The 12,141-nt window shown below is 45.4% G+C and overlaps 1 protein-coding gene across 4 annotated transcripts in view; it reads right to left on the minus strand.

Moving 5' to 3' along the window:
- Positions 1–12,141, minus strand: part of Kmt2a (lysine methyltransferase 2A) — a 77,090-nt gene that overhangs the window by 17,745 nt on the left and 47,204 nt on the right. For 2 of the 4 annotated variants that reach the window (XM_029481724.1, XM_021172434.2), the window contains exons 14-26: positions 11,323–11,445; positions 10,278–10,462; positions 8,822–8,995; positions 7,992–8,102; positions 7,646–7,719; positions 6,670–6,863; positions 6,376–6,482; positions 4,236–4,373; positions 2,823–2,981; positions 1,972–2,089; positions 1,777–1,855; positions 691–851; positions 68–250 (exon numbers count right to left, since the gene is read on the minus strand). In XM_029481724.1, coding sequence (XP_029337584.1) covers positions 68–250; positions 691–851; positions 1,777–1,855; positions 1,972–2,089; positions 2,823–2,981; positions 4,236–4,373; positions 6,376–6,482; positions 6,670–6,863; positions 7,646–7,719; positions 7,992–8,102; positions 8,822–8,995; positions 10,278–10,462; positions 11,323–11,445 — 1,806 coding nt within the window. The remainder of the gene's footprint in view (positions 1–67; positions 251–690; positions 852–1,776; positions 1,856–1,971; positions 2,090–2,822; positions 2,982–4,235; positions 4,374–6,375; positions 6,483–6,669; positions 6,864–7,645; positions 7,720–7,991; positions 8,103–8,821; positions 8,996–10,277; positions 10,463–11,322; positions 11,446–12,141) is intronic. The other 2 variants (XM_029481723.1, XM_029481722.1) reach the window with 2 other exon arrangements.

The raw sequence follows: 12,141 nt of genomic DNA on the forward strand, positions 1-12,141 counted from the left end.
TGGTTAGTAAAAGTGACAGAGTTAAGGTTGCCCAAGAGAATGGTCAGTGAGTCAACAAGTCCTTTACCTGCAGAAGGCAATGGGCGGCAGCCAGGGGACCTCTGTGTAGGCGAGTAGCTGGGTGTTCGAATCCTAGGGACCTTCGAGATCACATGATAATAACAGGAGCCTGAGGTCTGTGAATGAGGCCGATCTGGTGACGGAGGACTGAGAATTGCAGCTGTGTTTTGACTGTCCTTACACGATGCATCTACGATAAATAAAAATGTGTAACTGGAAGAGCTCAGTTTAAATAGCTAACAAATGAACCAATATAAAGCCCACTAGCTGTCAGGGCTGGCGGGCTGTAGTGGGTTAAAGTGCTCAAATCTGAGGTCAGTCCCCGCAACCCATGGTGAAAAAAAAGAGAACCAAGTCCCACAAGTTGTCTACTGTCACATTCTATGCTTCTCTCTCTCTCTCTCTCTCTCTCTCTCTCTCTCTCTCTCACACACACACACACACACACACACACACACACACACACACACACACACACACACAGAGACAGACACAGACACAAAGAGTGCTATTAGATAAACATCTAACTGGAAACAAATGAGGTGTCCCAAATTAAATGACTTTGTCATTTTTCAATCCCAGTGCATAGCCATAAACTTAAGTTCAAGTCCTACTGGGATTAGGACTAACCTATAAATGATGATGGGCTATGGGCAATGGTTCTATTGTCATCGTGCTCAACCGTGCTGTTGATATCCGGCTCTACAACAGGAGGACGGCACTCCATGATCTTGCATGTGTACACACAGCGCTTCCGGGCATCTGTGGTGCTCCAGTACACCCGAGAACACCTGGCAAATGGGAACAAAACCACAATGGATGATATATGTACAAACTATCTAATTTCCCAAATTTCTCCCCATCATGGGTTCTCTGGTTTCCTCAACTCATAGAACACAGCTTTATTTCTTAGGTTCTTGGTAGAGATTGTTAAAATGTGGTGGTTTTAAACTTCGTGACACCCCCAATGTTTCTTATGCTCTCAGAAAGCTGTATGACTTCTTAAGATGATACCGGAAATAGTAAAATATTAAAATTATAGTAAAATAAACCACCGAAAAAGAAAAACAGTAACTATGTCACTGCCTTCCGTGAAGGGATTAATGCCTTACAGTGTGAGACTCTAAAACCAGCTCAAACACAAGGCACTTCATTGTCAGTAAAGTCCTACACAACAAGGGAAATATAACTGCTTCATGTTTGTACAAAGAACTACCGGACAAACAAGCGTTAAGAGAGCTGGAATTCAGAACTGGAGAATGCATTGTAAAATGAGATTCTGAAGAGGGAGATCGAGGGATCTCCCGGGGTTCTAGCTGGCCTGAAATTTAGAGAGATCCGTCTGCCTCTGCTTCGCTCCCAAGTGCCTGCACACAGCCATGAGAGGCTCTAGAGGGGGACTGGATCTTACATTGTCAGCTTGTCAAGTACTTCAACAATTTAATTCACATATCAGGTTATAAACTGTTTGCTTTGAGACAGGGTCTCTCACTATGTAGCCATACTACACCTACAATCTTTCAGCTGGACAGGGTAATGCAAGCTTATAATCCCAGCTCTCACGACGCTGAGGCACAGGGACTGTGAGCGTTAAAACAGCCTGCGTGAGCCTAACTATGTAGTGAGTTTACAATAGTTAAAGGCAGCTACCAAGTCCACCGCCACATTAATGACTACACTGTTAAGGCTGCCATGCCCTGTCTTTACTGGACTTACTGGTATCCAATAGGAAAGAGTTTATCTTCACAGTCAGAGAGGTCATTCAGAATTCCCAAACAGTCGATTGTCATTGAGCCTAACCAAGGAAAGAACTGGTTAGAAGAAATGGTGAGGAGAATCATTTTCTAACCAAGGACCAGGAAAAGCAAAATGATAATAGACCCTCCCTATTAAGGAAGGCCTGGGTCCTACCTATCATCATGTGGATGTTTTCTGGTTCCAAGCCATTGAGGAACTTCCTGCGCAAGCTGATTCCTTCAAAATCTACAAACACTCTTCTAAAGACTTCAAATCCATTCTCAGGAACCACCTTAAAGGAACCCAAGGCTGATGTTAGTGGACTACAGATACCAACCTCTGCAGACAAAGCAGAGGGCCCATCTGAAAATCACCCTCCTGCTTCATTACCACCCTCCGTTTCTTAAAGGAGATGATGTCTTCATACATCTGAAAAAGGCAAAACCGCATTTACCATCCTGCTATTTTTAGTATTTCCCTCCTAAATTCTTAGAGATTTCAAAAGGGGAGGAATCTTCAGACCTTCTAGCAAAGCAGAAAGGCTGCTAACTGCAAGATTCCAACCACAAGAAACCCCGGAAGTAGAAAACTGCTTGGATGTAGGGTAAAAGTACTTGTAGATACTAGCAAAAATAATAATAAAATTTAAAATCAGTGCTTTTTAGGGGGAAAGACAGAAAAAACAGGCAGAACAAAGAATTCTTAAAAAAGTGAAAATACTTAAATGGACTACAGTGATGAACACACAGTATTAGACATTTGTCTGAACCCACAGGATGTACAATGTCAAGAGTGAACCCTGATATAAAAGCTGACTCTGGGGAAACGCATATGTGTCCATATTCACGTAGACCATCTATACCGCAAATAGACCACTCTAGTGGGAGAGGCTATGTTAGTGTGGAGGCAAGGCCAGTAAATCACTGCCTTTTGCTAATTTTACTGTGAACTTAAGTCTGCTCTCAGATAATAGAGCCTGTTATTAATAGCTCCAACAGAAGCAACCAAACAGCTGAGCTTCTCACCTCGCCTTTGATCAAATCCCGATGCCGCTGACAATACACTTTTTTATCATCCAGAAAGACACAGTTCTTGGCCCGGGAACACATGAAATGGTAGTTGCTGGTGCAAGATGTGAGGCAGCAACCCACAGTGGCTCCTGGCTTCTGGCAGAATTCACATCTCTGTGAGAGTGGAAGGAACAGCCCTGTTTAGACTGGCAGGCACTTTGAGACCCCTGTCATCTTTCTCTAGACTTGCCCTGTCTCCCTTCTGAGCATCCCGTGCTCACTCTCTTGCTAGCCCGCTGAGCTATAGGGAAAGAATACAAACACAACTCGGAAACTAGACAATTTAAACATCACAACCGGATTTAGACTTTGGACTGAGACTTCTTTCCACAATACATAGCTGATTTATTAGACATGATACTCTGAAGAACAATGTCAAAAAACATATCCTTGCAAGAAAGCTGTTAGATTCCAAGGCAACTCGTTTTACTAACGTTTTACTAGTAAGAAACTAGTTGTCTTAGGGTTACTACTGCTGTGACTAAAGCAACTTGGGGAGGAAAAGGTTATTTCACTCACATTTCCTTCTAACAGTTCATCACTAAAAGCAAGGGCAGGAACTCTAATAGGACAAACCCCGATGCCCATGCCATATAGCCTTGGATGTCCTGAAATTCACTCTGTAGACCAGGCTGGCCTCCACCTGCCTCTACCTCCTGAGTGCTGAGATTAAAGGTATGTGCCACCACCTAGCCCAGTCCTCATCTTGCTTTCTTACAAAGCCCAGGACCACCAGCCCCAGGATGGTACCACCTACAATGGGCTGGGCCCTCCCCATCCATCAGTAAGTGAGAAAATGCCCTGCAGCTGCATCTATCTTATGGAGGCATTTCTCCTCTCAGATGACATAAAGCTAACCAGTTCACAGGCTCTGTAGTATTAGGCTTCACGGCTCACTACGACATCCCCTAAATCAAGGATTCCATTCAGCAGGCCCTGGCTGTTGCTCTCACTTAGGCAGTCTGTGCTCTCCTATCTGGTCTTCCTACACCCACACCTTCTTTGCTTGTGCTACTCTGTTCCTCCTGCTGACTCCTCAGAGTCAGTCAAACTCAAGCTCTAAGATGTTTCTCCTTCGACACCACTGTGACTGCTCTCGGCTGCTCCCATCACTCTCCATCTTCCCTGACGCGTGTGCTCGAAGGGTTTATCCTCTGACCTGCAGAGTGCTGATGTAACTCGGCCTCGGGGCTAATGTTAAACTGATGCTTTCTTTCCTTCTTCGAAGATCAGACCCACAGCACATACCAGTCCTTACCAGCGAGTGCGCTGACAGTGCTGTCAAAGGCCAGTGAGGCTGCGTCAGGCACAGAAAGAGACTAAAAGCACGAGGGGGTTTCCTTCATAAATGTGCACAGTGATTCTTACCAGCTGCTTGCCCCTAATCACAGCCATATGCACATTCTTCAGTGACCCGTCATCATCCTCAAACACCTCTGCTGACCACAGAGCACAGTTCACATGTGTCCACTCATTTTGGCCAATGTACAGCAAACGGCCAGCATCCTAAAGAACATAAAATCAGAGGACTTCATGTTAGCTGGACCTCAGACACGATACTGCAAGGAAATAAAAACTATAATTCTTTAGAGATTAAATCATAATCCACTTTCCACTGTTTCTTCTATATTCTTTCTCAGTTTTCCCCCATAAACTGGAAATATTTTATAATTCTACTGAAAACAAAAGAACAGTATATGGTAGGTTTACATAAATGTGCGCACTACTTTAAAACTGTATTTGAAATTCAATTCTCCCAGACTGTACTAAAAACTTTTCCCCACAATGAGTGTGGGCTGACACAGGGCTTCATGTGTACAGAAACTCTAATACCTGCCACACCCCTAAAAGATGCATTTTAAGTTCTCAGTGTAAAGCCATTAAATAAAAACTTTACATATATTTTTTTCATTTAACCCTTATAACCACTCTAGGTTAAAAACTATCTCCTTGTGGGAATGGAGACATGGACCAGGGGCTAAGAGCATTTTCTAGCTGGGTAGTGATGGTGCACACCTTTCATCCCAGCACTAAAAAGACAGAGGCAGGCAGAACTCTTGAGTTTGAGGCCAGCCTGGTCTTCAGAGTGAGCTCCAGGATATCCAAGGATACACAGAGAAACCCTGTCTCAAATCCCCAGCTTTCCCCCAAGAAAAATCAACTTATGAACCACATATAGTGGCTCACACCTGTAGGGAGGCAGAGGCAGGTAGATCTCTGTGGATTCAAGGACAGCCAGGGCTACACAGAGGAACCCTGTCTCAAAACCAAAACCAACCAAACAAAAAATTGTGTTTCAAGAAAAGGGATCAGCTGGGCACGCCTTTAATCCCAGCACTTGGGAGGCAGAGGCAGGCAGATTTCTGAGTTCAAGGCCAGCATGGTCTACAAAGTGAGTTCCAGGACAGCCAGGGCTACACAGAGAAACCCTGTCTCGAAAAAAAGAAAAACAAAACAAAAAAACAGAAAGAGAAAGAGAGAGAGAGAGAGAGAGAAAGAGAGAGAGAGAGAGAAAGGAAGAAAGGAAGAAAGGAAGAAAGGAAGAAAGGAAGAAAGGAAGAAAGAAAGAAAGAAAGAAAGAAAGAAAGAAAGAAAGAAAGAAAGAAATCATTTTCATTTTAAGGACAGAACTGAGGGCTGTTGAGGTCAAGCTCTTGCTGACGTTATCAGGCAAGAATGTACAGCCCGACATCAGGCAGTCTGTCAGAACCAGGGCTATTAGCTATTCTACTACTTACAGTAAACACAGGCTGCAGTATACACAACTTATGTCTGATGAAGACTTCATGTATTTTTGAAGATTAGTTATCAGTAACTCCCTTTACAGCAAATCCCCTTTGGAATCAGCTAACCATTTACTCAAACCTCTCTAAGCCGGGGCTGGAGACCTGGCTCAGTAGTTAGGAGCACTTGATGCTGGTAAGGAGCCTGGGCTGGGTTCCAGGGCCCACGTGGTGGCTCATGAGCATCCGTGACTCCAGGTCCAGAGGATCCCATGCCCTCTTCCAACCTCCACATTAGTACACATACATACACACAGGGAAAAACATTCACCCACATTTTAAAAAAAACTACAATTAAAAAGAAAATCTCGGCCGGGCGTGGTGGCGCACGCCTTTAGTCCCAGCACTCGGGAGGCAGAGGCAGGCGGATTTCTGAGTTCGAGGCCAGCCTGGTCTACAAAGTGAGTGCCAGGACAGCTAGGGCTACACAGAGAAACCCTGTCTCGAAAAAACCAAAAAAAAAAAAAGAAAATCTCTAAAGCCAAACACAGTGCCAGTTGTCTATATTCCCAGCTACTAAGGGGGCTGAGGCAGGAGGATCAAAAGTTCTTAGCCAGCCTGGGCAACATGGTAAGACCCTGTCTTGAAATGAAAACAAAACCAAAAATGACTCTAGGTGCCACAAACTAGAAGTAAACTCATCAAAATCATCAAGTACTGGCACGCCAAGAACATGGTCATGTGACATCCTTATTAACCAGGACTGCACGTCCCAAAGTACTTACATTAGCACTGTCATCGCCGTACATCAGACACAGTGCACACTGTCGGTTGTCATCGATGCCTGGGGGTGGATTCAGCTCTGGACTGTCTTCTCGACTCCTATCAGTACCTTAGGATCCCAAAGATATGTAGTTAAAATTGGCACGACTATGGTTTTCTAGGGGGGAATTTAGCTTGAGTAGTGTATAAAATAGACACTTAAAAAAGGTGTTATGTTATCTGAAATTTTCTGATCAAGTATATTAAATTTAGATCCACTAAGCCAGCCATTTGCATCTAGATATGTACTGACTTACTCAAGATCGGGGGTGTAGGCGGGTGGAGCGGCGTGGGCGAGTCTGGCTCTCCGGGTCCTTTGGGTTTGGGAGCTGGAATGATTTTCTTCATTAGAGGAGGCTGCTCAGTGTGGCTGCTCTCCTCTCGCTCCTGCCACTGAGCATAATTATGGTCAAGTGAAGGCGGAAGCACTGCGTTTGGTAACATCCCACTGCTGGAAACAATCGAGTCAGTAAGTACTTACTGAGTGCCTATGAGCCCAAGCCATGCAACAGTCGCTCCTGCCAGCAGCAGGTGGAGAACCCGCCCACGTCCATGCCACTCACAGAATGGAAGAACTAGTCAGAGAATCTGAAAACTGCCTAACTCTACTTAACATCTTAAAAACTTCAATCCTGTCTGGGACAGCTCTCACAATGTAGCCCAGGCTGGCCCTGAATTCCTCATCCTGCTTTAGTCTTCCACCTGCAGGGAATACAGGTGAGTACTAGCTCGAGTGAGTTAAGCAACAATCTTAACATGAGACTCTTATTTATAGCTGGGGATGGATCTCAGTGGCAGAATCCATGGGGTCTGGGTTCACTCCCCGGTACTTCCTCCAGTCAGGGAAAGACTACACGCATAACTTTTAATTAAACACCCAGAAACAATGACTAACTCTACAAATAAAAAAATCAAAATAGGTTACTGGAATAAAAATTCAAGGGTACGAATCGAGAATCAAAAGCAGGAGGAGGCAGAGGCCGCAGTAAGTAACCCAGAACCTGATTATGCGATGGCCACGATGACACTGTTCTAGCACATGCTGCTCATATGCCACATGTCAGACTAGGATTTCAACAAGACAACAAACACAAAAAAGTCCCAGGCTACGCCAAACACAAATGTTATTTGTCATTTTCAAACCAGCACAAAACAGGCATTTCAGCTGGTTGATTTTAATATTAAAATCTACAAATGCGAGGTGGCCGCTTCTCACTGACCGATCTCACTTACTTGTTTGATACTTTATTTGGCTCCCAAAATCTAGACTTCTTGACACTGAACCACGGAAAAACTCGCTCCATTTGCTACAAGAAAACAAAGAGAGAATGCAAATGAGAAGGTTCACGTAGAAACCAAATAGAACAACTACACACCAGTGTCTATTCTCAGGCCAAGGCAAAGACCCACTTATGCTGGTAACCTTACCAACTCCCCAACCTCCTCCCAAAGAACCAGAGGAAAGAAATAAAGCCAAGAAGCTTTCAACACAGTGTAAAGCAAGTCAAAGAAAAGAAGGAATTCAGAGGACAGTTACACACAGTGATCATTAAAAACATGAACTATTTATCTCATTCACCCGAATAAAGAAAGACTTGACCATGCTGTTGGCTTTTTTTATCTCTGGCTGCCCTCCATCTGAGTTAATGGCTGCCTGAATGATCTTCACAATATCATCGCTGAACTCCAACTGTATACAAAAATAAAACATCAATAATTCATAGCATAGTACTACGTTCTCAAAGCCACCTCTCCTCCCTCCACCATGACCCAGCACAGGAGCCCAACAGGAAACCCACAACCTATTTTAACACAGTCTAATTACTCTCTGAGGCCTTGAGGGTTCAGTTCACAATTAACTCGAGGCAATCAAGAGTTGCCAGGCTAATAAGGCAAGAGTGCAAAGAGACTGGCTCTGTCATGGCAAGTGCCCAATACTAGCTCAAAGGTTTTATATCTGTACTCAAATGAAGAACCAACTCAATAGTAAGTAAGAATGACACAGCAAATGAGTCCTCCCTATGCATCCTTAAAATAAAAAACGTCACGGTATTTATCTACAAATGAATAGAGGGAGACACAATATTCAGATCTAAGCTTAAAGGGGAGGCATATTAACTTCACGTTAGCTTTTTCCCTAAGTAGTTTGGAGCTTCCTCGTAACATAAAAATAGTTTAAGTAACTCAGACGGAAGCCAACTAAAATAATTATTTTAGATACCACCATATCAACACCCTTCTGGAACATACAACTGAGATAACTCCCCTTCTGGGGACCCTGAAGCTACATGACACCTCTAAATACAGTATGAATCATTCTGAAATTTACTTATACCCAGCTGTACTTCTAAAGAGCCAAGGAAGCTGAAACAAAAACACTGGACAAGTGGTCATGTACTCCAGACATACCACAGATACGTAGCTGCCCTGGTCCATTCTCTTCTTGACCCCCTCGAGGTCTAACGGCTGCTGTTCATCCTGCTTGCTGACTTCAGTAAGAACGGGAGGGTCTGGCCCCTCTGGGGAGCTTCGGGAAGGTATGCTTTCCTCAGTCTCAGGGTTTAAGTCTGGAGGCTTGGCAGCCTGTTGCCGGGAAAGAGGGGTTCTGTCATCACACACCAAGAAAGAGTCACCTGTGCACATTCTATTGAAACTAGTAAGATGGCTCTAGGCACAACACAGAACATGAAAATGCCAGAGAGTTCTTAAACAGGAGTTAAAGATGGACCTATTTTCTAACAGCTTGTCTAGGTAAACATAAGAGAGTTGTGTTCAGTCATCTGTAAAGGTGGAATAAAAACAGGCCAAAACTCTGTCAAATCCTTTCAACAGACAGCCGAAAATTTTCCTACACCCAAACTAGGAATTTAGTTGCTAGAGAGATGGCTCAGTGGGTATGCCATCAACACACACACACACACACACACACACACACGATAAGAAAGTCAGAGCCCACCGGGCGGTGGTGGCGCACACCTTTAATCCCAGCACTTGGGAGGCAGAGGCAGGTGGATTTCTGAGTTCGAGGCCAGCCTGTTCTACAAAGTGAGTTCCAGGACAGCCAGGTCTATACAGAGAAACCCTGTCTCGAAAAACAAAAAGTTGGAGCTTTATACTGAAAGATAAAGCAGCACTGAGCTCTGTGCTAGGATGACACACTTGCTCTTCTGAAAGCTCTTCTTCACACTTTATCTGAAAGATAAAGCAGCGGGACTGCTTATGTCGCCAATGACCACTTTATAAATTTCTACAAGACAACAGAAGTTTTCATGCTGCTTGTCTTCGCTGCCCTCTGGCTCAAGCCTCCTCAGCCCTTGCTGGAGAGGCACAGTAAGGTTTTTTCCTAAAAGGCCACCAAGATCAGGTTGCTCCCTTGAAGAAGCCCTTCACTGAATCCCCCTCCATATTGGCACATGAAGCTCAAACTTCCCTTTTGTCTTTCCTTTTGAGATGGGAAATTACTATGTAAACCTCAAACTCACAGCAAGAGTCCTGCCTCTGCCGCCCAAGTGCTGGAATGACAAGCGTATTCTGGCACACCCAGAACAAACACCTTTTGGCTTGGTGCCCAGGAATGTGTAGGGTATAGATCCTCTGGAACTGAAGTTACAGACTGCTGTGAGCTGAGAATCAAACCTGGGTCCTCTGTAAAAGCAGGAAATGTTCTTAACCACTGAGCAATCCCCTCCAACCCCAAGGTCCTACTCTTAGCTCTAAAGAATGTCCTAACGCTCTGACGAAGAGAAGAAACTATACGAAGTAAATGAGGAGTGAAGCAAAGATGAGCAACCAACAGAAACACCTCATTTCATCCCGAGGTGAAGCCACCGAGCACCCTGCACAGACAGACAGACCCTCTGCCCACCTGACGGTAGCGCAGCAAGTGACTGGTAGTCCGAGAATTCAACAGGGCCGTGAGAACCTGCTTGAGGGACGCCTGCAGCTCCTTCTCCAGGGCCAGTCTCCACTCTGCGGGGTGCCGCTCAGTGCAGTTCACACAAGTGTAGGCCACACTTTCTGGCAAGTTGGACAGAATCTCATACATCTCATCTAGAAAAACAAAACCCAGAATGATGAGGGCCTTTGACGGGCGGGAGAGGGAGAAGAGCGGGCATCCCGCTGACTCACAGAGCTACCTGCCAGCATGTGAGCTAAGCTGGTGTATGACAGCAGTGGTTCTCAACTTCCTTATGCTGCCATCCTTTAATACGTTTCCTAATCATGTGGTGACCGCCTCAACCACAAAATTATTTTCCTCCCTACTTCATACCTGAATTTTGTTACTGTTTCAACCCCCAAAGAGGTTGTGACCCACAGGTTGAGAACCACGTCTTACAGGATACCCACATTGTGACCCCGAAAGGGGACATTATTAACATAAACTCATGAGTACATAGTAAGCAACAGGTCTGGAGACCCATCAGGGTTTGGTGCCCAGAAAGGGAACTGTTTAAGAGAAATGAGCACACATGATACATTGCTGCTGTAACAGTTCTTCTTCACTATCAACTTCATAGGATTTGGGCTCACGCAGAAGATACACCTGGCTGTGTCTGTGAGGAGGTTTCCAGAGAGGCTGAAATGAGGAGGGGGAACCCACCCTCATTGTGGGTGGCATATGGCCCTATGGGCTAGGGTCCTGAACTGAATGAAAAAGTTAAAGAAGGAAGCCAGCTTACACCACAGGCCAAGATCACAACGCTCCTACCATGATGGCCTGTACTCTGAACTGTGAGCCAAATAAAGCCCGACACCAGGTCGCAGCAGTAAGAAAAGAAACGGTGCAGCTGCTCACTCTGGAGACCGAAAACTAAACCACAAAGAACCCAGTGACGCCCCACAGTGTTAGGTCCCTCAGTGGCTGGACTTGTAGCACTAGAAAGAAACTAAGAACAACAAAAGACTCCAACCTTCTGTACCTGAGAGACTCTCGCACTTGGAGTGGACCCAGCGGTCACACTTCCCGCACTGCATCATCTTGCTCTCGTAGTCATCGTCATCGTAGCACTTGTCACAGAGAGGGCAGAAGTTCCCTGAAAGCCAAGGTTGCAGCCTGCTGTGGCCCACATCGAAGTCCTCATCGCCTCTGGCTTATGTGTGCCAACCTAATCAAAGCTCAGTCTCCTGGAGTCTGTAGCGAGCACGAGGAGAGAGCCAGAGGGCGCTCACCCACTGGGGTACTGAGAGAACTGGGAGCTGCAGAGCTCACAGGACAGCTTCGGACACTAAGGCTCTTGAGACACATCTGTGAGGGCCACAATGGAGGCTGGGGGCAGCAGACTACAACTCTAACTCAAGTCTGTAAGGCAGAGGCAGGAGGATTAAGAATTTAACCGCAGCCTCAGCACTACAAGGTGTGTGGTGGGAATCAAAAGAAATATCATATCTTTTAAACACAATGTTTGGGCTTTTAAAGAGGTAACAATACAGAGGTAAGAAACAGTAAATTGTAATTTTTTTCCGTGTCAGGTCCCAAAGAAACACAGGGCAAGGTCCACTCAGTACCTGTGGCTCCTCTGCATCATCCTCACCTGCCCACCCATACCCCAAACCTCTCTACCACAGGGGCTGCTTTCACTGCCCTCCCCAGCTTCTCACTCCTGTGTTCCAGCCACTGAGTTCTCAGTCCTCCACCCTTGGCCTCTGCCCTTTCCCCTCTCTCGCTCCCTGCCCCCCACCCCATGGCCCAGTCTGGACTCTTCCTCTGGCTGTTCTCCCTCATATGTATC

Source organism: Mus caroli, chromosome 9, assembly GCF_900094665.2.
Source record: "Mus caroli chromosome 9, CAROLI_EIJ_v1.1, whole genome shotgun sequence".
Taxonomy (NCBI): domain Eukaryota; kingdom Metazoa; phylum Chordata; class Mammalia; order Rodentia; family Muridae; genus Mus; species Mus caroli.